The sequence below is a fragment of the Schistocerca gregaria genome, chromosome X, assembly GCF_023897955.1.
Source record: "Schistocerca gregaria isolate iqSchGreg1 chromosome X, iqSchGreg1.2, whole genome shotgun sequence".
Lineage (NCBI taxonomy): Eukaryota > Metazoa > Arthropoda > Insecta > Orthoptera > Acrididae > Schistocerca > Schistocerca gregaria.
Genome location: NC_064931.1, coordinates 521224604 through 521250791, shown reverse-complemented (window position 1 = coordinate 521250791; position 26188 = coordinate 521224604). Strand labels below are relative to the sequence as shown.

The following is a 26188-nucleotide window of genomic DNA, read 5'->3' as shown; positions in this document are numbered from 1 at the left end:
CCCCCGAGGACGCCGCAGAAGTAATTAGGTCCCTCCCTACAAAAAAAGGCGCCAGGACACGACAGTGTCACCAATCAGTTAAAAACCTCCCAGCCTCGGCGATCACACACCTCGCGAACGTCTTCAACGAGATTACTCGTTGCCGCGAGTTCCCAGCTTGCTGGAAACACGCGGAAGTGGTCGCGATACACAAACCAGGGAAGGACCCTCTATTCCCACCTATTAACCTCTTGCCAACTCTCAGCAAGATCTATGAGTGCCTCTTGCTAAAACCCATACAAGAACATATCAGAGAGCAACTTATGCCGGATTTCCAATTCGGACTCCGGCAGAACCACTCTGCCCCACAACAGATCATGAGAGTGGTTGAAGCAGCCACAGAGGGCTTCAACCACAAAGGCTACTGCGGGATAGTGTTACTAGACGTAGCCAAAGCCTTCGACTCAGTATGGCATAGAAGGCTACTCTACAAGTCATACAAACAAGGATTCCCCGGGAGCATAGTTAAGCATAGCTACTAACAGGCTACAAACTCCTCCATACACTTGCCCAAAGAGGGGAAAGTAAAAGGTGAGAGAGAGAGAGAGAGAGCGACACTTCGCCAGAAGATGATGGGTACGAAACTCATTGAAACGTTGCGACAAGACGACGCCATCACTCGGCTGATAACCCGAGAAGAATTCATCCGTGGGATACGCCGAGAAAGACTGCAATCACATAAATACAGATCAATCTCAAAACGACAAAGTGCAGAAGTTCACATGAAGGGTGGTGGCTTTGACTTCATCTTCGACATTTAAGCCATTGTGACATGTAAGTTGAACAATATCTCTTAGAAGAACTTTTATGACAGTTTCATATAGTTGGAGGACGTTCTGTGCGTTGTACTAAAATAGGGGGAGACTATATGAAATACCTGACGCATGAAAGCCGCTATATTAATAATTTTTCATTAATCCAGCCTCGAAGTTTTTTGGACTGATGGGGTGCACATATACATCCTCAAGCTATCTTACGGTGAGTGGTGCAGTTTACATGTTGTACCACTCATTTCCTCTATTCACTACTCCATTCGCGAATGATGCGTGGAAAGAATGGCTGTGAATAAGCCCCTGTATGAGCTCTAAGCTTTCTGGTAATCCAGTCGTGGTCATTTCCGTAAAAGTGTACGAAGGAAAATATTTCTTCATGACTTCCTCGAACACACCCTCTCGAAAAATGAACAGTACAACCTCTGCGTTTCTCACAGTACCTTTCTTACAGCACCGATTACTGTTTGACGTGCATTTCCGTAACGCTCTAGTGCTCACCAAATAAACCTGTGACGAAACGTGCCGCTATCCTTTGGATCTTCTCGAGATCTTCTACTACTCTTACCTGGTAAGGATCCAAGACTGAAGATCAACACTCAGAAATAGTTTGAATGAGTGGTTTGCAAGCCACTTCTATCACGGATGAATTAAATTTCCTTATGACTCTTCCTCTGAACCTTTGCGCATCTGTTTCTCCTACAACTTTTCCATTGATTAATTACCAATATTGTAATGGAACTGTCTAATTACGTTCAAACTGTTATATTTACGTTGAAGATCAACTGGTTGGTCTATATACAGTCTTAATGCTGTGTTATGATATTATATGACCGATTTTGTCTGTCATCCTCCAGCTATATGTCTGAAAGTTCAGCAGTTTCTTCTTTAAAGATGTCATTTCACCAGGCATTATGTTTCGTGATACTTTAAATGTCTTTACTGTAATTTCCACTGCCCCTCAAGACAGATCCCAAGTGTTGTAAAACTCCCAATTTACAAAGGCTCACATACTATTATTGTAGGTGTCGTAAGGATATTAATCGTGTTCCTCTTTTGGATAGCTTACTGATATACCAATCTGTATATGTAGGTTTGTGATACACAGTGCGGACCATGTTTATTCCATTCCTGTCCGCAGCTCGTGTTCTATTGGCTAGCGTTGCTGTCTCTGCATCACGGGGTCTCGGGTTCGATTTCAGCCCGGGTTGGGGATTTTCTAAGCTCGGAGCCTGGATGTTTGTGTTGTCCTCATCATTTCATCATCATTCTTGAAAAATGGTTCAAATGGCTCTGAGCACTATGGGACTTAACTTCTGAGGTCATCAGTCCCCTAGAATTTAGAACTACTTAAAACTAAATAACCTAAGGACATCACACATACCCATGCCAAAGGCAGGATTTGAACCTGCGACCTTAGCGGTCGCGTGGTTCCAGACTGTAGCACCTAGAACCGCTCGGCCACTCCGGCCGGTCATTCTTGAAAGTGACGAGATTGGACGGAGTAATGATTGGGAGTTTGTACTGCCGCTGATAACCGCGCAGTTGAGCGCCCCACAAGCCAATCATCAACATCATATTCCATTCCTTTCACCTTGCATATCCCATTTACCGGTTCAAAGCCAGTTTCGGTTAGTGTCTTTCTTGCATAGACTCAAAAGTCCACTAAATGCCATTTAGTATATTGTTACAGCCATCCAAAAGACATTGGAGTAGATGTAGTGTATATTTATTACTCATATCCAAATTTCCATTACCGGTTTAGAAAAATATGGCTCTGAGCACTATGGGACTTAACTTCTGAGGTCATCAGTCCCCTAGAACTTAGAACTACTTAAACCTAACTAACCTAAGGACATCAGACACATCCATGCCCAAGGCAGGATCGAACCTGCGACCGTAGCGGCAGCGCGGTTCCGGACTGAAGCGCCTAGAACCGCTCGCCCACATGGGCCGCCAAAATTTGCCGTTGTTCTTTCTTATTATAATTAGACTAGCTAAGTACCAGGCATTGCAAAATTATGTTCTCATTTTTAGTATTTTGCCCTCCTTCAGAAACTGTAGTCGTATATAATGTAATAATAAGCAACCAATTGCATATAAGAAATTTAATTTCTTATATGCACCTGGTTGATTATTATTTCATTATATATACGTATTCCAATCTTCTATCAGTCCATCTCCTTCTTCCCCCTCTCTCTGTCCGTCTCCTCCCCCTCTCTCTGTCACCACCACTACCATTCTCTGACCATATGCTTTCCCCCCCTCCTCTGCCCATCTTCTCCTCTCTCTCTAAATACATCTCCTCCTCCCCCAATCTCCTCCTCCTCCCCTTTCTCTGTTCATCACCTACTCCCCATCCCTAATCATCTCCTCCTCTTCCCTTGCTCAATCGATTTCCTCCTCCCCTGTCTCTATCCATCTCCTCCACTCTCCTCCTACCACCTGCTGCACCCCTCCTTCTCCATCTCCCCCTACCCCCTCAAAGTCAGTCTCCTTCTCCCCTCTATCTCCTCTAAGTCTACCTCCTAATGTCCCTTCCCGTTGTCCATCTCCACTGCCCACTCTCACTGTCAATATCTTCCCCCCCTCTCTCTCCCCATCTCCTCTTCCCCCTGTCTCTATCTCTTCCTCTGCCCCTCTCTGTCCATATCCTATTCTTTTCCTCTATCTATCTCCTTCACTTCCCTTTTTCTGTCCATTTCCTCCTACCATTCCCCTGATCCATCTCTTCCTCCCTTCTCTGTGTCCATTTCCTTCTCTTCCGTTTTCCTGTCCATCTCCTCCTCTCCCCTCTCTCTTTCCATCCCCTCCTCTCCCGTCTCTGTCCACTTCCTCCTCTCTCTCTCTCTCTCTCTCTCTCTCTCTCTCTCTCTCTCTCTCTCTCTCTCTCTCTCTCTCTCTCTCTCTCTCTCTCTCTCTCTCTCTCTCTCTCCCTCCCTCTCCCTCTCTCCGTCTACTCCTCTCCCCTGTCTGTGTCCATCTCCTCCTTCCCTCTCCTTGGGTGTCAACCTCCTCCTACCCCCTTCTCTCTCTGCGTTATCATCCCCACACGCATATGATGTTGCTGGTTCTCACCACAACAGTATATCTTTTGAGATAGTAAGCAGTACGTGTACCAAGTTTGGTTGAAATCGATCCAGAGTTTTAGGAGGAGCTTTATATCTGCCGCTTACCCACATGCGCAATTATCTCATGTATTTCACTTCACACATTTTTGTGTTCATATTTCACCTGTATCTCTAGCGAATTTCGCGCTGAAGTTTTGTTTTCACATTGCTCAGTGTTTATGACGTCTATCTCCTGAAAAACATGTGACAATGATATAGTTTCGCAGGTACATCCAGTGGTATATGCGGATACTGTCTGAATGTGTGGTCAATAGAGTTAGTAGTTAAGAGGTAATAAATTAAAACGTCATGTCTGACGCAGCAGTTTTACTGCATGAGCAGCGAAATTGTAGTCAACGATAAACTTCCCTTTCATCATTTTCTGGGAGGTGTTATCGAAAAGTCTCGTAAAGGTTTCAAATTATGTTAAAGTTGGTTGCAATCACTAAGCGCTCTCACTTTGAAATACTGGATGAATATAATCTAGCTATTTGCGAGTCATAAGCTACATTTCTTTTTCTCCTTCATTCCCCCCTCCCTTTCCCTCACCACCGCCCCTTTGAGAGGTAGGTGGTTCTTACCCTCTCAGTTATTCTTTCTAGATAGTAAGTAATCTGTGTACTAAGTTTGTTTGACAGGGATCGAGTGGTTTAGGAGGAGATGTGGAGCATATGTACATACGTAGTGGGTGTTCCATTACAAACTTCTAGGAATTGTAAAGGAGAGCTAGTACATAATATTTCGAACAAGAACCCTTGTCCCGAAACGTCATCCAACGACGCTACACAGCGTCAAAGTTATAGGCGCCGGCGCCAGCAAATGTGTGTGTATACAGAGTGATTCCATGATGACTTTCTAGGATGGTTGAGAAAGATAAACGTATCACTTTCAGGTAAGGGTCCGTGTACCGGAAACGAACGAGTCGAAAGCTATAAGCAAACACGGTTCTGATACCTCTGACAGTGTAATACATGTACTGTCACTGTAGTTAATAAGAGCATGGGGTAAGCAGCTTTCAGGGGTGGTAGTATGGGCCAAAACAAGAAATAATGTCTTGTAAATATGGGCTTGAGAGTTATGAGCACTTGTTCAATAGAGGAGAGGTGTTTCACAGTAGCTCCTCAGGTATGCATTTTAGAGCCCACGTTTACCTGACATTTTTGCTTGTTTTGATCCATATTACCAGCTCTGAAAGTTGTCTACCCTACGGTCTTAGCAACAACAGTACCGGTACATGTATTCCACTGTCAGAGGTATCAGAACTGGTTTTACTTATAGCTTTCGACTTGTTCGTTTCCGTTACAGGGATCTTTACCTAAAATTGATACATTTATCCTTCTCAATCATCGTAGAAAGTTTTTAACATCATCACGGAATCGCCCTGTATGTATATATACATTTACAGGCGCTAGCGACTATACCTTTAACACTGTGTAGCGTCGTTGGATGACGTTACCGGACATGGGTTCCTATTCGAAATATTATGTACTCGCTCCCAATTCCTAGAAGTCTGTAACGGGAATTTAAGAATACCCCATTTGTATGTGCGTATATTGCATATCTCCTTCTAAACCACTGAGCCCATTTCAACCAAACTTGGTACGCAAATTACTTACTGTCTTTAAAGAATCACTGTCAAGATAAGAACCACCTACCTTTCAAGGGGGAGCGGGTGAAGGAGAAAAATAAGTGTAGCTCACTACTCACAAATAGCAAGGATATGGATTCCTGTTCAAAATATTGTGTTCTCTCTCTGCTCTACAAGTACTAGAAGTTTTTTATGGGAATTTCGGAACATCCTGTACATACACTTTTATAGTATGTGTCGAATTCGCAAACTGTTGTTAAAACACGATATGGCACATATTATTTCTTATATTATCCAGATATGCATTATAATATTATTAGTTAGGATTGTTTTTTATGCAGACAAGATGGAACAAAGTGGTGAAAGGAAGGTGGTGGGCGGAGAGGTTGTTAAAACATCCTTTACATTGTACCATTTTTGTGCAACGCCTTTCTCGCTGGTGTGCACTAAAACAGGCAGAACAGTGACAACGAGCAGTGTACCATGTGACGCTCCAGCCAAAGTGGCATTCTGCGTGTGTGTCTGTAGAGTGCACATAAGGCTGCTTCTGGAACATTTAACCTCGACTGTCATGTTAGTTTAGGAATAGTGACGCCTGGTCCCGGCGGAAGTTCGAGTCCTCCCTCGGGCATGGGTGTGTGTGTGTTTGTCCTTAGGATAATTTAGGTTAAATAGTGTGTAAGCTCAGGGACTGATGACCTTGGCATTTAAGTCCCATAAGATTTCACACATATTGAACAGGAATAGTGAAAGTAGTTAGTCATTGTAGTATTCATTGCAGATGGCACAAGGCAAGCATAACAAGTGTTATATTAAGGAGTTATCTCTACAGTTTTCTGAGGATGTAAATTGTTGTAGAGATAGTCATAATCACACATGGGCCAACATGGCCGTTACCTCATTGTTCCCAGTGCCCAAAGTAGGCAACAGGTGGTATGTATGGTGTGGGATAGAAACAAAGAGTACACTGGGGACACTACAAAATATATTGGATCTTTTTCTGGACAGAAAGCATCACGCACCCTCTTCGTTACTTGCACACTCCTATAAAACATTGTAGGACATACCAGGTGACCAAAAAGTCAGTATAAATTTGAAAACTTAATAAACCATGGAATAATGTAGATAGAGATGTAAAAATTGACACACGTGCTTAGAATTACATAGGGTTTTATTAGAACAAAAAAAAAATACCCCATATTTCTAGACGCGTGAAAGATCTCTTGCACGCGTCGTTTGGTGATGATCGTGTGCTCAGCCGCCACTTTCGCAATGCTTGGCCTCCCAGGTCCCCAGATCTCAGTCCGTGCGATTACTGGCTTTGGGGTTACCTGAAGTTGGAGGTGTATCGTGATCGACCGACATCTCTAGGGATGCTGAAAGAAAACATCCGACGCCAATGCCCTCACCATAACTCCAGACATGCTTTACAGTGCTGTTCACAACATTATTCCTCGACTGCAGCTATTGTTGAGGAATGATGGTGGACATATTGAGCATTTCCTGTAAAGAACATCATCTTTGCTTTGTCTTAGTTTGTTATGCTAATTATTGTTATTCTGATCAGATGAAGCGCCATCTGTCAGACATTTTTTTAACATTTGTTTTTTTTTTTTTTTTGTTCTAATAAAACCCCATGTCATTCCAAGCATGTGTGTCAATTTGTACCTCTCTATCTACATTATTCCGTGATTTATTCAGTTTTCAAATTAATACTGACTTTTTGATCACCCGGTATTTGAAAAATGTCGTGCCCATTATATAGCAAATCATCAACGTCAGTCAGACTGTTTTGTGTTGCAGAAAAACGATGCCATTTAATTAGTGCTGTATTTCCTCGGCGTCTTTTGATCACCCGGTATATCAATAAACCTACTGTTGTGTACATAGTTCTGCATAGTCAGCGAGTACACAACTTTCCCACTAGAGCGCGCCCCGCTAAGCACAACAGCGCAGGCGCAGTGCTCGTCTGTCTTCGCACTACGAGATGACGCTGTCTTAGAGACGGACCAAATTCTGCTTCCTCCGATCCACGTACTAATATGCAACGCAACCATTGAGATTGCTGGTAATGTAGAACCTTTTCTCCTCGCGGATCACACTCGCGCAGTGATAACTGAACGCGCGAGGTATTATAACGAGTGTACAGACCTCCAATTAGTCAGTCTCCATTAGTCTCCATTAGTCTCCATTAGTCTACAGTCAAGTTTCAGTCTGCGTCTAATAAGATTATCATTTTCCTATACATAGCCATGCAGATAAATGTATAGACACTTTGTCAAGTACCAGAGATATGTGAGAATAAGATTAACGTACCAAGACCAAAGGAACTTCAGATTGTCAATTGTAAATAGCATCCAGAATTAAGTTAAGTAATGTTTATGCTGGTTATTATTTTAATAAATGAGCGTGAAAATTAATCAATTTGTGTTTAAAGCTGGTCACTGTCAATCTGCTACTCTAAGTGTGCAAGTGGCATTTCTATCGTCTGACCTAACGGCAGAAGATAAACACGCCACGATAAGTCCACGAGACATATTGCTGACACTCGCCTACTTCGTTAGAGCGACAAGTCAAATAATCTGATGGTATGTGTACCGAAGGTCTTACAGTACGCACCCCACACCTACATATCGTCCTGATAATTGTTTCAAATACTTACACACACCCTGCAGTGGGCGCACATTGTAACAACTCATTTGCAACCATTATATACACTGAGGCAGGAGTCTAACACACAACCTCTGCGTCTCTAATACCCGAGACTGTCGAAAATGGCCAGCTTTAGATTTTTATACTAGATCAGTGATGGCGAGTGAACACCATTTTCTTATTGTATCACGAATAAAGTATCGTAAGCGCGTTTCCGGAGCCCGATGTGAGACAGGCAACGGCTTCGTGTTGCAGGTGTGCAGTACCTGCGCGACTGCCCGCGCGAGCCACACCTGCCGATGTACATGGTGGTCGGCGGTGTGCTGGGGCTCGTGTACACGGGCTGGCTGCTGTGGTGGCAGGTGCGCTCGCGCCGCTACGAGCGGCTGGAGGCGCGCCACGGCGTCGCCAGCGTCGCGTCGTCGGCTGGGTCGCGCCTCGCGCACGCTGCGCTCGCGCTCTTCCTGGCGCTGTGGTTCGCCTTCGGCAACTACTGGACGCTGCACGTCATGTGGCCCGAGTTCGAGCCGACGCTGTTCGAGCCGAACCGGTGGTGCGCGCGCTCGCTGTACGCGTTTGCCGTGGCGCACCTGGCGCTCGTGTGGTCGCTGGCGTCGTTGGTGGCGGGGACGGCGCTGCTGCTCGCCATGTGCCGCTGGCTCGCCTGCCCCCACGTGCTGCGCTTTAAATAACCCTGCCACCATTCACCGCTCATAGCTACTCTTCTCTGACCTTCCTTTCGCTTACATTCCTCTTGTGTTGCACAGATCACTGCACTGTGTCAGTGGTAAAGATGTCAACTCCGCACGAGTAGCTGCAAAAAGACTTCTGAAGCTAATAACCTGGGCAGAGGCTGGGTCCTGGTGATCAACTATCCTCTTTCAAGTGGTTACAGATTTCGCAGTGTCCTTATTCTCGCTAAACTCGTCCGTACGCTGTCTACAGTTCCGTTTTCGGTTTTGTACGACTCCGTACGTGCAGTCGGGCGCATTTATTTGCCGTAGTTTAGCAGTTTCCACTACTATCACATCACCGAAACACGTTAGTCGCGATTCGGGTCACGGATAGTAGTTTCTGCTGTTTTGAACACAACGACTAGTTCTGTTACCGTAAATTTAAGTGTTACAGTACAGATCGATTCTGTAAACTCTCAGCAGCTACGGACCAATAAATAACCATTAAGCAAGCAGCAAGGTCAGACTGATAAAATAATCTCTCGATGAGAATTATTTTTCAATATTGATCGTTGAAAAAGCTGTTTGTGCTGCCTTTGTGTACTGATGCTCTAGACAACATCTGCTGAACCGTACCACTATATCAGTATCAGTACTCAAACGCAGTAGCATATCGGGTCACAGGCCTTTTCACCAAGAGTTATCACTGAATTCTTCTTTTGCGAATATTATTATTATCGACAGGACATTTTTGGGCGCATGCATTCTCTTTTATTCACTGAAACGAATTCCATACAAGATACTTCGCTTCCTTCACTCATTTTGTGATACCATTGCAGTCATACAAAAGAAACAGTGAAATTGATAGTAAAATAATCTGTTCAGAAAATCTGCCATTCCGTTTGCCATGTTTCCTTTAAAGTCATAGACTACCTTGCTTAAAGTGCTTTTTCACCTCTGTATAGACAACGTAGCTATTTTGACTTACTACAATGGCTCTATTTGCTCATTATCTTTTCCTGACACAAACACAGTGAAATGTTAGTACATGTATCAATGGAAATATTGCCAGAAGAGTTCAGATGATTCGTTGTTTTCTGCCTACTTCCTAAATTTTGCAAAGGATAGATTTTATTATACAAGATAAAACTATTCCATTTACGATTTTCCACACTAAAAACTTAACATTTCTTTGTAGCTTTCATGGTATTATTTGGAAATAAATATATATGTCACTCTTTTGTACACGAAACGTGTGGCGCAATTTTGATTGCTGCTCGTAGATACTCATCTCTGATATTGTAGAAATGCCAGTCAGTCACTGGCGATAGGTGTGGTCAATGTACATCACTTTAGTTACCTGTAATGCTCAGCAATGTGTACAAAAACAATGTTCACATTCAAAGAAATGCTATACGCATTTAAAATGAAAATTCTAAGGACGCTCGTGCAAATATGAAAACATTCAGCTCTTGTTGAAGTAAGATATAAGTTACCACTGTATATGTAAAGGTTGATAATGTTTTATAAGTGATAACACACTGAACTTTAAACGTTTGTATGCGAGTTAGTGAAACTGATGACAAGAAATGCTTTTAAAGCTACCTTTCTATTTAATGGAAATTGTGTGTTGACAGACTTCAGTAAATTTCATCACTGATCCACAACTTCGTTAGTTACTCTGTAACAAACAATTTTAAGAGTTACGACACCTGACTGATGTTTGTATAAGATACAGGTGATTATTTGTAAGTCATTTTACAGTTGGTTTGGAGTAAAATATTTTTCTCTGGTCAGATCAAATAGCCCCAAAAAATTTTTTAAACTGAAGGTTGCAAAGGAACTATAGTAAATAAAGATAAGTCACTACTGTCTGACTTAATCCTTCCAATTTTGTACGAGTATGAAGAAGTTTTTGGTCTAAACTAAGTCAATAATTAAAACCTTCAGTAACAGCCGCAGGAAATCTGTTCCGTCCTTTCTTTCTTTAAGCAAGCCGAAAAATTATTTTTCTTTGTGTCGCCTTTATGGACAATTTAAAAATTTCCGGTTGAGCCATAATTTTTGTGCGGTATCATGAAGAAAATTACTACCAGTTCCTCAGACTTTTTTGTATCTACGTCAGTTTGCAGGCCGTAATACTCAGTATGATATAGAGACGGACTTACAAAGCAGTGCATTATCCATTTCTAATTGTTGTGAGACTTAGTGTAACACCTGAAAAACAGATAAGTGGAGGGCCTTCAGCGTGTCACCAGAGCGAACACTTAGCAAGGATATGTGGGTACCTTAGCTTTGTCTGCAACTCTGAAGAGTCTGCTAATTAAATGAAGCTAGAGCTGAAGAACTCCATACACCGTGATCGCAGTTTAAAAATTTTTATTGTTCTGAGATGGCGGTTTGGACAGTCTTATGGTGCCATAATCTGTTCTAAATGAAGAACATGAAATCCACGAGAAGGGGTGGAGAGACTACAATTAATTACACCTATAATGTAAAATACAAAATTTCACGTAAATATAAAACTTCACGTACCTTATAGACCTTGTCATAAATGTGCCATGCTACGTTACACGAAGACAAAGCTCAAAAAGCACTCTACCACACATATACATATCTCTATAAAAAAAACACACACAGCTGATAACATTCTGGTACCGTCCATGCATATCGGCGTTGGATATGACTTTCCCAAACTTGCTGCACAGCACTGCGTTAGAAGCGGAGCGGTAACATAGAGAAGCACATCCACTACAAAGTTACTGATATCGCCGTTGGATGGCGTAGGTGATAAGACACTGCACGTTCTCATTTTGAGGTTATAAGCAGTAAATAGCTGTGCACTGAAAATAAAGGTATATTTTTCGAAATGCCCGATACAATAGTATGGAGTTACAACTGACTACACATTTAAAATTCCCATGAGCTTACTCTCATACAATATCTATGGTCATACATGCTATTTGCTTATTGTGCAGTGAGTAAATTATGGTAATAATCAAAACATTTTAATAATATTTTATATCTTCAATTAACCAAGCAACATGACGTAAAAAGAAAACCGAGATTTCTAAGCCAGCCAGACGTGGATGGGTTCCACAAAGTATCACCCATGAAAATCCGCGCAGAACTAAACGTACTTCGAGAGCCATCTAACACAGATGCAAGCTTACAGAGTCAAATCGAAATGATATACACTATAAAAAGTAATGTAAACACCTACAATAAAATTAAAGGCATCAGTGGTTCGAAACAGTATGTGTGTGAATAGGTAATGACAGCGTGTGAAGGATGTCCATAACCCATGCTGTGTGTCACAAACTGCTATAAACGGAGGAATTTAAGCAAATATCAATGACGAAAATCAAGTAACTGAACAGAGACCGAAGTCCGTCTTTAGTATTGTGACTGAGAGGTGAGACGGGATTTGTTACATCCGTACATGATAATACAATGATAAAGCTCCAAATCAATGCACTAGACGATCAAATGATAAATGACTGTCATATGAGTTACCCGTTGCGTGCTGGATACAAGGTATAGAATCGTTATACAAAAAGACGCTTACAGGTTGGACAGATTACCTACAACGTTTGCGGTAATGACATGATGCTCCCCGTCTGGCTAATACAAAAGCCTCCGCACTGGCCACTGTGCAAATTGTACACCCCAGCATATCTATACCTATCTTGCTGATTTTCTATTGAAAGCCTCAGTTTAGAGTGTAAATTATAAGTTGTATTAAAGGCAAGAGCTATATTAGAATTACGAAATTGTTGCTCAGTTTTTATGCTTATAGTAGAACAGCCTATAGGTACCATGTCATTATGCCAAATCTAAAAGGTAACCTATCCCACATGTAAACCTCTCACCTTATAACGAATATATACTTTGATCCAGCTCACAACGGGTGTCTGATATAATAGCCATTTATTACTTTATCGTCTAGTGCATTAATCTGAAGCTCTATCATTGTATGGTCATGAGATGTTGCGGTTATAACAGATAACGTCTCGTCCCTAAACCATAATTATAAATATGGATCTAAGACTCAGCTCAGTTATTTGATTTTCGTCATTGCTGTTTGCTTAAAAATCATCGTGTGTAGTAGTTTGTGACACTCAGCATGGACTACAGACATCCCTCACGTACTGTCGTGACCTATTCATACGCACTGTTACGCTCCATTCATATGTTTCATCTTACTGTAGTTGTCTACATTACTCTTTATGGTACACATCATTTCGATTTGACAGTGCAATAGACACCTCGCACCCAAAAAGCTTGCATCTGTATTAGGTGACTCCTGAAGCAGGTTTAGCTCCGCGTGGTTTTTGCATGCGCTAACCCAGGTATGGCCGGCTTAGCATTGGCGATCGTACCATTGCAGCTATCTTTCCTCACCATGTTGCTTGGTTAATAAATGATATATATTATTTTTAAATGTTTTTGATTATTAATTTAATTTCCTCACTGTACAACAGCCTACAGTATGCGAGACTTAGATTTTATTTGGAGCGTAAGCCTATGGTAATGTTAAACCTATAGTCAATTCGGATTCCTTATTGTTATATCGAGTATTTAGAAAAATCCACCTTTAGTTATGCTGCACCTCTATTCATTGCTTGTAACCTCAGCATGTGATCATTTAGCGTGTACTACTTATGGGACCCAACTTTGTAGCGCCTCTATGTGAAATCGGTCATCATGGAATATTAAAATTTCTATTCTGCGATCGCGGAGTACGAAGTATGTTCATTTACAACCATACAGATCGCCCGACAGCACAAAATGTGTGCTTTACTAAATAAATTTCTGGACCAAAGAAATATCAATGTTTGAAATTTGCATTTCACGTCGACCAAGTGTGAAATGCAGACAAGATTGTGGGAACAAATCAAAAAAAATCACAACCGATTGGCGGTGACCACATGTCATCACATGACGCTAGTCTCAAGCGGAAAGAGTGAAAGAGATGACTGGACAGGTTTATACACAATAATAAAGAAACAACAGTTAATGTAGCAGATCGTTTGTAGTGGCATTTAATATTGTAGGACCGGCGGAAAGCGTACGTACTACACGTGATAAACCAACCTAAGTATCTCTCGACAAAGTGAAGTATATTCCCAGCCGTTGTAGCAGCTACGCTCGGTAATATAACAACAAGATAACACGTCCATGTTCAAAGTGATGCGCGCTGTTAGTTTATAAAAACGATAGCAGGAGTTGCGGCTAATTGCTGTTAACGTTATTACATTAAGTGACAACCAGAAGAAGGAAGAGAGAGAAAGAGAAAGAGAGGAAAAAAAACCTACTGCTAAGGTGTTAAAGGAATATAAGACGGCTGTCTGTAAAGTACGAAATCGCGGTGGTGAATGAAATTTCAGCACCTTCTCCAAAGAGGCGAAACATGATGAAAAGTGCTTAATTTGGATATTCCGTTGGCGATCTATATAAATATGCTAAGAGGTTCTCTGAACGGTTCAGATGAACATAAACTTCTTTACAGCTTTTTTCACACAGAGTTGCGTATTGAATAACAGGGAAATATTAAGAGAGTTTATTTTGCCAGTCTGATTCCGTATTAAGTAGAGTGTCCAAGAGCGACCAGCTTTTACTACAAAATTTTAGATTCAAAACATTCACGCATTACATGATGATTCAGACCTGACCGAGGGAGTGTAAGCAATCCTGTTGTCAAGCAAGTGTGGCAGCCAACGTTTAATTTGCGTTCCTTCGTCTGTGTGTTCAGTACACAACATGTGGAAGGACTCTCTCCGATACAACTCTATCCGGTAGCCACTTTACAGGCCATACTGAGATACTGAGACCTGTCTTTGCATAATACAGGTAACACTTGTCTTTTAGGTTTAAAAAGAGTAGCATTTTAACTTCTTGAGGTAAACAGCTATAGATTACATGTGATGATTGATGAAGGACATCTACTATGATGAACGGTGAAATTTTATGTTACTATCAAAGCCACACCGACTTGCAGTAGTCACTGCACTGGCATTATGAGTCCCGACGCGTTTTAGCTGACAGTGTTGCTCCTTGTAATCAATTGGTTACGCAAAGTAGGTAGCGCTGACTACAGCAGCGTGATATTTGTGGCACATTTATGTCGGGTTGCATGAGGACTGTCAACCTCAGAATGGTACGTACATTCTTCACCCAGGCTACGTCAATTTACTGTTACAGGCAGCAAGTACCCAAACGCCGTGTAATCATTTACAACCGAACCAACAGAAGGCATGACTATGGTCAATGTTAACATATATCACGAAATCGCCATGGAAATTAATTGCACGCATATAAGTATACAAACGTGTTGAGGAGAAAAGTAATTCCTATTCGTTTTGTTGTAAGGCCCTGGCAGTCACTTGATGTATTTTCTAACAGCGCCCCACATGTAACATACGGGAGTTTTTATGGTTTTATATTTCCGTCCCTCGCTTTCTCTGACGCAAAAGCAATGCTGCCACTAAGTCTGATACTAAAGTTTGCAATGTCGGATGGTATGACTTTAGGAAAGCCATGTGATGGATGTAATCCGTAAATACCCATACTCAACAATGGCAAATCTGAGACGCCTGTCTCAATTTATCCAGACACTGCAGAACTGCAGAAACAGCGTTATGTTCGGAAGGAAAGGCGTTTTCTATCTTACCCTTTAGTTGCACATAATGTAGTTTAACATTTAGTTATCCACAGTGTGGGACCAAAGTCTACTAAATTCGTCAAATGACATTCTTCAAACGATTTTTAACTCACGGCAGTCTGTTATTTCACTGCAGTGTGTGTCACGTGTTGTGGACAGGGAATAAAACGTTTTCAGAGACAAAGATTTTTCTCCACCGTACGATTACCAGACATTATGTGATACAGAGGTCATCACACGCACTATGTGAAACACTTTGTTGAAAAATAAATTACTAAAGTATTAGACGTGAAATGTTGCTGAGGCCTTCTCTCAAATGGAACTGCTGCATTAACAATTATGGAGACACGGATAACTTGAGTTCCATCTATAAGAGAAAATAAGTCAGCTTAGAGAGTGAACGCCAGGAATCCCTGCGCTGTTGCTGATATGCTAACTCAATAAAAATTCTTTACCGGGTTCTTATAGCAACAAGCTTAATTCTTGGGCTTAAGGAAACCAATAAGCTTTCCCCCGTATTGTCAAATCCAATATATTTTTTGCATAAGCTCCTCTTACGCTGGGAGCCATTGTCTCAGTTTGACTTAATGCAGCTGCTTATTCTTCTGGAAGTGTAAGTACAATGTTCGAAAACAACATCAATAGTTTTTTTTAACAGATCTCCACATACCTTGTTCGATAAACTATCAGTTACAAACTGAAAAGAATCAGTTGCGAAACCCAACCAATGTGGCTCTCAATACATATCTTTGGATTGTGGGTATTAATCTCCTTTGCATTTGTACAAGACAATACAATAATTGTTTGTTATATTGTGACGACTAATGTGTACCAGATATGATCAACTATACGCTTAAAAATAAGACATCCTAATTACCTGGAACAAAATAGACAAACATATACCGTATTCTGTATTATGCGGCTTGTATGGGCAAATTTATATTTGTTCTATCGAAAAACACCAAAATTTTAAGACTCGTCCAAATATAGAAAACGGAGAAAAATATTTTCTTGATGTTCTTTTTCGAGATCTCATATTCCTGAATCATTCCAATAAACGATATTTTGTAAAAAGGCTTCTCATATACCAGGCACTGCATTTATAAAATTGTGGTTTCACGTGAACACGCTCCGATATATAGTCACGTACAATTGTACAAAGATATTATGTGTGATGCATGGATCATGGTTCACAATTACAGCTTTCGACGACGAAACACGATAATTAGCAGAAAATATTTACTACCTCAGTATTTCTGATTCGCTACATTTAACCGAAATTAGTTTGGCATTTTGATAAAATGGATGGGTGTACTTCCCAAAGCATTACACTACGTGCTACTTCATTGAGAGGAATCGGGAGTACTCACATCCAACTGTATGCCTGGCTGTGTCTCCATAATTTTAACACTTTTGTTATACACGGCAAATGAACAAGTGTATTCGGAAGTACTGTAACAGTACGTCTAGTCCATGGAGCGATGTGCTCATCTTAAAAATATTTATTTATTTGTTATGTTTTGAACATTTTGGCAGGTAACATCACGTTGCAAAGCAAGTAGGAAGAAACGCCAATGCTACTAAACTTGTGCTAGCGGATAGAAGTTTGTGCGTCTCGTGGCGTAGTAGTACGAGACTGATAGTACAATCAGCTGTTATTCTAACATTTTTAGGTGGAGTAATTGCTTTGAGAAAAGAAATGAACGAATTAAAGTGCTATTTTTGAAAATTGAGATTTTTAAAGTGAATTAATTACTATAAAATTTTACTTATAATTTTTCATACTGGGGACATATTAAAACGAAATAAATTTCTAACGAAGAACTAATTTTGTCTACCTGCAATGATTTTTTTATTATAAGGACGTGGTAAGTCTGCAGTAAGGAAATTAGGTTGGCTGGTGATGACTACGTATAATATGATACTGTGTAATGGTAGAAAGTCATCATCAGACACGCTGCGATGGTGAGAGGATGGCGATTACGAGCTAGGTAGTTCTGGGACGTTTTATTTCATTGGGTTGTCTCCGAGGAAAAATCTTTCTGCTTCCTGGAAAGACTTGTAACGTTATCCGTGGTGTAGAGTTTTGCCAGTGGCTTGTTGTTTGCACCATCTTCACACATGGTGCACTGGATTAGCCTGTAAATCATTAAGCGACGTTCCTCAGCTCTTGTTCCTCCCCTTTTGGCTCAGCAAACTTCCTAATTCTATCTTTCTTTTCGTTTTACATCTTGCATAAATTGCGTGTTACTTACAGAGAACGCAGTGTCTCGTTGAATCATTGGTTTTATTAAACTGATAATGTCTGTGTACTTGAATGTAGGACATCTTGCGCTAGTAGCTGTCTGTATTTCTCGCTAGCGACATCTCAGAATGACATTGACAGCTCGGTGAATTTAACACCATTAGCTTTTCACACATGTCACGAAAAATTCGTCTACGAGAGGAGAAATCTCAGCTGCAGTGTGTTTCCCTTACACTGTATCATCTCGACGAAAACACTTTATGTACCAGTGCAAAAATTATTAGGTAGTTGTTGTCTGCCTCAAAGAACATCAGTTTCATAATTTTGGAGGTGAATATCAGATCTCTAACACTCTTCGGAACCAACGCGAAATCTAAGCAACTGCAAGTTTCGTGATGTTTTAATTTTTATCTTGTTTTTATTATTCAAAGATGTTTACTCAGCGAGACGAAATCTGCAGAATAGGAATTTCCTTTTCTGGACAGAAGTTAATCTAGCTCTGTCAACATGTCTTTATTTAAATGTCTCTGGTGGCGAATAACTTTGCTAAATTGTTTACAATATAACTTCCGTAATCTGAACACTTCCTGAAAGATTCCAGTGATTTTGTTTCCTCCCATAATGATCTCCGGTATAATGCGCTGGCGTGCAAAACTTATGGACGAAGGCAACTTTTGAATTACGTGGCACTGCAGAGTATTATAGCTCGATGAAACTTAACTACACATAGAACAAACTTCTAGATTATAGTACTGTACAGTTCATAAGGTAACTGCGAGAAATACGCAATGAGACGAACAGGAATGAAACTTTTATTCAAAGAAAATAATTACAGTGAATTAACCCCGATTTATGACAGTCCCACGGATATTAGAAAAAGAATGACATCTTTTTTAATATGTTGTGCTATCACCAAGGACACCAGTAGATGCTGTGCAACGTGGTCCCATGCTGGCCACAAAGTTGGTGGGGAGTTCTTGTGGTAGGGCGCTCCATTCCTGCACCAGCGCGACTTTCAACTGCTTCATAGTCACTGGTGCACGTGGACGTACTGCAGTGCGTCGCCCCACAAGTGCTCGCTGCGATTTAAGTAGGAGGAGCGGGCAAGCCAGTCCACTGGCCGAATATCCTCTCGTCCAGAACTTCCCCCACCTGCGCAGTTCGATTTGGTTGCGCATTCTCATCCACAAAAATGAAGTCACGACCAAATGAACCCCTGACGCACATGGGAAGGTTTGACCGGCGATTGCCCCACGTTCAAAAATTTGAAAATTAGCAGATCCACGCGACATTATGTCTCACCGCACTGTAACACCCGGACCACCAAATCTACAATTTTCGACAATGCTGGAGGCCCTCATATGGCGAGAAGCGGGAACACGCAATGCACCCAGGAACATCGCCCAACATAATGTTGCATGTGTGTACTAACCTCCATGTTTTTGAACACCGGTCAGCATTACTGTGACACCGTACTCCTTTCCCATGCGCATATTTTCTGTGGTGTATTTGGCCCTGACTTCACTTTTATGGATGACAATGCATGACCGCATCGAATAGCGCAGGTGGAGGACCTCTTGGAATAAGATGATATTCAGCAAATGGACTGGCCCGCCCATTCCCCAGGTTTAAATCCCATCGAGATATTGTGAGATGCGATGGCGAGTGGTATTGCAGTACGACCGCATGCACAAATGGCCACCCAACACTTCTCAACCGCACTGGTGGAGAAATGCAACGCTCTACATTGTGGGGGCACGTTGCACACCATGCGTTGCTATCCGTGGTGATCACACACTCTATTAATAACTATGTCCCTTCTTTTATTATTTTAAGGGGACCATTATAAGTCGCAGTGACTTCGGTGTAAACATTGTTTATGAACAAAACGGTCAGTTCTGTTCGTCACATAGTGTTTTTTTTCAGCCACCTTCTGCACTAATCTGTAGCAGTTCCTTCTACGTATGGGCCATCGAGCTATGTTGCTTGGCAGTGCCACGTAATTCGAAAGTTATCTTCGTCCTTAAGTTTTGCACCCCAGTGTATATTAGGCGATTAACTATGTTCCAACAGCTACTTGAAAATGGGATATAATATTTTACGTAAATTTGTAATTCTAAAACACGCGAGAATATGCCACCACCCGCCAACAGTTACTGCTATCGCTTTACCAGTGACGTCCTATCGTGTATTACCAACGCTAAATAACGTTATTTAGGCACCAAAGATGAGGGAAAACTCATACAGTGTACTTTACCTTAGAGTGCTGATAATTATGTGATATCAGCTTGTTTTATAGAATTAAAAAAAACAGCGTCTAATTACTGTTTCGAAATATTTTTACGCTTGATCTGTAAGGGCGTCATTAGCGTGTGTGTTGCGCTGATGGTTGCTGCCGCAAGCTTAGTTCTTGAAAACGAAAAGCACCCAGCGGTAAAGATGATAGCTAAATGACTTCTCTTTCTTCTTGTATGATGATATCTTCTGATATGTTCCTAGTTTCGTTGCATGAGGTTTTGTTTTCCCTACTCATGCACTACCTCTTACGTCTGAGAAACACCTGGTCCCCACCATCTCAAAATTTTTCCTCGCACGTTTCTTTCCCATTTTCGATAAAAATCTAGTTCTTCGATGTGTCTTACAGGCCGTAATATGTACAACATACAATAGCCTTGATGCAGGAGTCCTACCTTCGCCGATACACTTAATATGCAAAGATTTAGTAAGTTTTTAATAATATTTTATTTCCTGTCAGCGGATTCTGTTACAAGAGACAAGGTACAAAGAAGCCATTTGTACTAAATAGGTTACTTCCGGACATCTTGCCCATTCTTCAATTGTAGATATTCGTATACAGCATTTTGTGTTATTAAAGGTAGCGGCGGTCGTTGGGCGCTACAAAGCCGTTTCGCGATTCGCACGTACAAAATTGAAAAAAAATTTAGCAAGATGCAGATTGTATGGGCTAAAGTGATATACCGGGAAATGAAATTACTCTCTTCGGTTTTCCCGTTAAACGCTAGACATGTGTAGGGCGTTATAAATTCATGTTCACGATAGGGGGTTGTGTTGAGCTTATGAGTGAAACGTAAACAGCTACTGGCAAATACTTAGATTACAAAAGAGAAATTTTATGGAAAATCGAGGAGTAGGTAATACAATAAATCCGTCTTAAGTTTTAGAAGTGACATTTTGTTTTAAGTTTGACTTTTTCAACGCGTTTTGTGATCCCATATGGATGTTTCCAGCTATCGCAAGTACTTAACGCCCTCATTTGTGATCAGTTTGTCTGCACATAAGGACCTTTTTCTTTCTCCTTAGTTATGGTTTAAATATTGAAAAGGTGTATTGTTCCTTACCTGTAAAGCGATACGTAAGTTCGAACTAACGTTTTTAGAAGCGATCAGAAAGGTCTCTACAACAATACAGATTTTTTAAAAAATATAGGTCGTAATTAACTCATGCGTTTGCAACGAATAACTGCATGTCCTAGGGTGAAAACTGGTCGGAGATCCAGACACACAGTACATTATCACAATTATTCACTATTCGTACTCGTTCCGATCCACTATGATTTATTATTCTTGCTCTGTTATATGGAGCACGTGGTATGTTCTAGAATTATATATTAAAATGGCTTTAATTTACTAACTTAAATATTAGGAAGTCTAAAATAAAATTTCTTCCACTAAACTTGGATCGTGCCAAGTTAAGAGAGGCGACGCAAAAGAAAATGAAGTATTATTTCTATAATGAAGTTTCTGCTATTGGTCACATCGTCCTTCATTATTGTGTTACGTAAAGAGCTGTTATTAATTCTTTGGAAATATCTAATGTCGTCGGTTCTTATTCTTGGAAATGATACCGTCTTCAATGCCTAGAGGAAAGTTTCATCGCAATGTCTTCATCGGATGACTCACAGTGTTAACATAGACGATTTGTTATTTTGACATACTTCCAATATTACGAGAGAACTGTAGGATTTTCAGCTTACGTCGTGAAGGATTGCGTCATCAAGTGGTAATTTGGAATGAGCTTTTGATTCGTGTTGAGATGAAGTCACGATGTAATTATAATATTTCGGATGGACGTTTGTGCTCGCTGTATTATTTTAATAAAGCAGTCTCCCTCTTGATAATGTATCTTAAGTATCTTAAATGTTGCTGTAAACATTGCTATATTGATGGTTGAATTTCTCACACCCTCTAAAGAGAAACAGAGATAGTACCTATCTGATGTGCTAAATGTATGTGTGTGCTAATTAGAACATATCCTACACTAAGGCATATCCATGTAAGATAATCTGCTAAAGGTTTTAGTTTTGTGTAAATTTGTGTAAATTTTGTTAATACAAGAAAATGGTAGAAAAGTTTTAGCCTGAACTTATGTAACAGATACGAAAGTGTAATGTTCTTAAGCAGTTATATAATAGATATATATATATATATATGTACCTTGTTATACAAAATATCAAAAGTAGAAGTAGAAAATATACTTTATGTTGTCCGTGTAAGGAAGTGCAACTATATTTTAGACATTGCTTCGCTGAAAAGAATAAGAAATATACAAGAAATGAATACTATGTTGAATAAAGTAATATAGAAGAGTGTGCTTTGTAAGTGTGTAAAATGCTTTCTAAAATTTCTGATCCTGAGCAGAATTCTTACGTCTGAGCAAACATAATTGTAGGAAATAGCTCCGAAATATATTTTCATATAAAGAGGTTTTACGCTATACTGGATTTGTTTACGAGACATTAATTGTGTTTGAAGTATTAACTGTCATTTCAACGTGCTACTTTTTCCATGCGTTTTGTGGTGTTTTGCGACCCAATTTTGTTTATTTTTGCATATGTTTTACTTGCTGATGCTCTGTTAACTAAAACTGTGAAGGAACAAATAAAAATCTGTCTCTGCAAAAGCACCAAATTAGAAAGGTGGACGCTTAATATAACTATGTACAATGTTTATCTGATTCTCGGTGTGAAAAATAAAGGTTATTTTCGAAAATATTGTTTTCTCTTTTGAATAAAATAAAGTTACCTGAACAGGAATAAGCATATGACTCGTATGTTGTATGCGTTTCAACGCTGCCCTAATCTCCAAACTTGTTCAGACATGTCATTTTTACAGACTGTAGGCTATAGTTCATAAGGTTCAGTGAATTAATGAAATACCAGTGCAGTACTTATTTGAGGCTCACAACACTCAACTAACTCGCCTTGATGAACAAATAATACTGCAAACTAAGCATTCCCTGGTATCAAACCACAGAAATTGTAGTGGTGATTTCTGTGACATTTGCGATCTTGATACAAAGAAAATCTACATGCGTGCATCTATTACATAAAACGACAACAAACTCTGATATCATGCATTTCATAGTACTCCAAGGATGAATTAATAAGTAGCTTGAGCAGCTTCACATCTTTTTTTGATCTAGAGACGTCCTTCAAAATGTGAGTCGTACACTGATGAGCAGAATTTTTAGGAGATTATGTATGGAGTACAGATACAGATAAACGATTTTTCGTATCTAAGAAAGGAAAATGAGAATAACAGAAGCAGGCACTGAAGGAAAACGAGCTGGTAGTAAAAATGTAAATTTGAACTTTATGCTATTAAATTTTTACGCCGAATAAGCGTTAAACAAAATTAAAGGAAAATTCGCAACAGGATTATACATGTAATGGAAACAGGTACCAGCTTCCCAGACGACTTCTGCGTTTCTGAAAGCAAGGAGTATAGAAAACAGAAATTAAGAACCGTGTTACTTAAGCATGACTCTGCATATTCCTTGGATTATAATTGCGATATCTTGGTATGATTTTGAAAGTTATGTAGTTAACAATTATGACACTTTCATAGTGAAAAGTGTGGGAACGTTCTGATAATTTTTGTTCTTTTTTACATGTGGTGTTTCAAATTTAACTCTATACGGAACTACTCACACTCAACCACACTCTCCTCACTTCTCCTCGTCACCAAAACACACACACGTACACCCACTCATATATACGTATACATTTCGCGAAAATATTCTGCACAAACAGAACTTCCCTGACTATAACAAACTAGCAACAAATACACAGTCGAAAGTTTACTCACAGATGCAAGAGGGTCCTCTATTCCAGCAAGATGTAAGTATATATGTAAACTGACCTTTATGTACAACTTTTACGAACGTAAGAAGACCCAGAAAATGTAACACCTACAGGTTTACTTGCGAATGGCGCTATAGCCGAAACAAATATTGTAGTAAAGAAGAAACATTACTAATTAAACTGTTTGCATTTTACCTGGAATTATTCATTTTAAAATGCCGTATTATGACGTATTCTATGTTGTAAGCCCTGCTGAAAAGAGAACATATTGTAGTGTTACACATTCATAAATTCTTGTATGGAATAGGAGTAGCTGTCAAACAGATATCATTACGATGTGTGTTTGAAGTTTATTTTATTGTGTATTACGTTCTTCGGATCATTGGGGAAGTAGTCAAAGAGGTTATAGCTCAGTGTCTTACTCGTTAATGTGCCGCTGTATGGCTGAGTGACACATAGTGAGTCATTTCTCCTTCTTCTCCTTTCTTCGTTATGCCCACTTAAAGAGCCCGTTTGAACTCGATAACTTCGCCTGACAACTTCTTTTTCGTCTTCTCTTCTCAAAATCTCTGCAGGAATTCGCTGTGCTTCTTTTTGCATTCCTCTGTCCGTTGTTTTCCAGCGTTCTTTTCCGAATGCGTGATTTGAACCTAGATTTCCAATGACTTTGCATTCTCCATATGCGTTTCACTTCTTTCATTTGTGAAGCACATTCAGTGGCGCTTTCCAATGGTCCATATGTGTGAACTTGGAGATGTGTTCATTCTGTCCTCATGCTCCAGCTGGACGATTCCCGGCGTTTCTTCGCCAACATTTATAATAACACATCACTTGCACTTTTCATTTTGTAATCTATATGTGTGTGTTTATAGAGTGGGATATATGTAAGAGATGACTGGCGAATGAATAGTTCACCAAAGTCACCAACAGTTTTGTTGTACTGCAGATGATATCAACTGTTCTGTGATTTTTCTCAACGATACTCTCTACTCTCCTTACTATTACGTACGGCAAGTGCTCCACATTTTTTGTTTTATATTGTACAATTCTAGAGCTATTAAAAAATTCAGAAGCACAGATTTTGAGAACTGTCAATATGAGGATAGGAATCTGTATGGGGCTTGGAGAAATTGTTTCATACTTTTAGCCCGTTTTAAAAACGTGTAATATTGACAAGTTTTTATTTAAATAATTATTTTCTGTTTTTTAGTCTTGTGTGTGTGAAATTTTCCACTCCATTTGAAACATTTTGATGACATTACAACAGAGACATTTGGTAAATTTCAGTTTAGCTTCCTCTGTGTCAACCAAAATGTGGCCTCCTACTACTTATGTACCGTATCGCGAAAGGACAGTGAAGGTAAAAGTAAGAGAGATTCGAGATCACACGGTGGATTAGCAGTAATCGTTCTTACCCAGAACATTCGCGACTAGAATAGGAAAAGGGGGAAATAACAGTGGTGTACAAACTACCCTCCGCCACATACCAGAAAAAAGCGAATTAATATTGCAGTATCATCCTCTTCTCAGCTACGCTGAAAGTTTCAAGCCTCTACCTCATCGGAAATTAGTTTAAAATCAATGTGTACTGAACATCAGACATACTGAAAAGCAAAATGCCCTCCGCCATACAACAGACGAGAAAGCGAATTAATAGTTGGATCCGCTTCTGCGCTATGTTTAAAGTTTCAGGTCTCTACCTCATCAGGAAGTTAATTTTAAATCAATTGTGTAGAAGCCCCCCACGGCTGATGGTTTTTCCGTAGAAGTACGAAAATACTTGTTTAACTCAAGTGTCTGTCCTCTCTCGAAATATCATCGTCTGGCACGACCTACTGGAATCCAGGGCACAGTCATCAACTTCCCGGATACCTGTAGTGGTAGCATGTAATTCCCAGAGAAAAAGAACTGTGAGCTATAAGTAACTTGCCACAGAAAAATAACTTAAAGGTATACTCATCTGCTGACGGTTACTTGAAACGAAAAACGAGCGCCTTCGACCAGCGCCTTGAGACAGCTAGTATTCGACATCCAGATAGTATAGAGATCACTAGCCCCTCTGCTCAGTTCATTTATCCATGGTCAGGTCCACAGTCACATCTCAGATGACGCGAAAGAGTAGTACGCGCATCGGTAAACAGATGGAGCCACATAATATTGGCAGTTATTAAAATAACTGGTAGTGTCAAATAAGCGGTTATTACAGTAGCTGCTACTTCTCAGTAACCGGTTATTTCCATCAGTTAAGTTATTTTTGGCCACCTCTAGTTTCTACTCTTTCTTATGTTTGGGCCATGCAAAAATTTGTCCGCTTTAGTTTGGCCCGCAATATACGCGAACCTC

At 40.2% G+C, this 26188-nt stretch overlaps 1 protein-coding gene across 1 annotated transcript in view; it reads left to right on the top strand.

Moving 5' to 3' along the window:
- Positions 1-22751, top strand: part of LOC126298176 (uncharacterized) — a 348855-nt gene extending 326104 nt beyond the window's left edge. Inside the window, exon 5 of the mRNA XM_049989485.1 lies at positions 8415-22751. Within this exon, the coding sequence (XP_049845442.1) occupies positions 8415-8851 (437 nt within the window). The 3' untranslated portion in view covers positions 8852-22751. The remainder of the gene's footprint in view (positions 1-8414) is intronic.
- The last annotated feature ends 3437 nt before the right edge of the window (positions 22752-26188 follow it).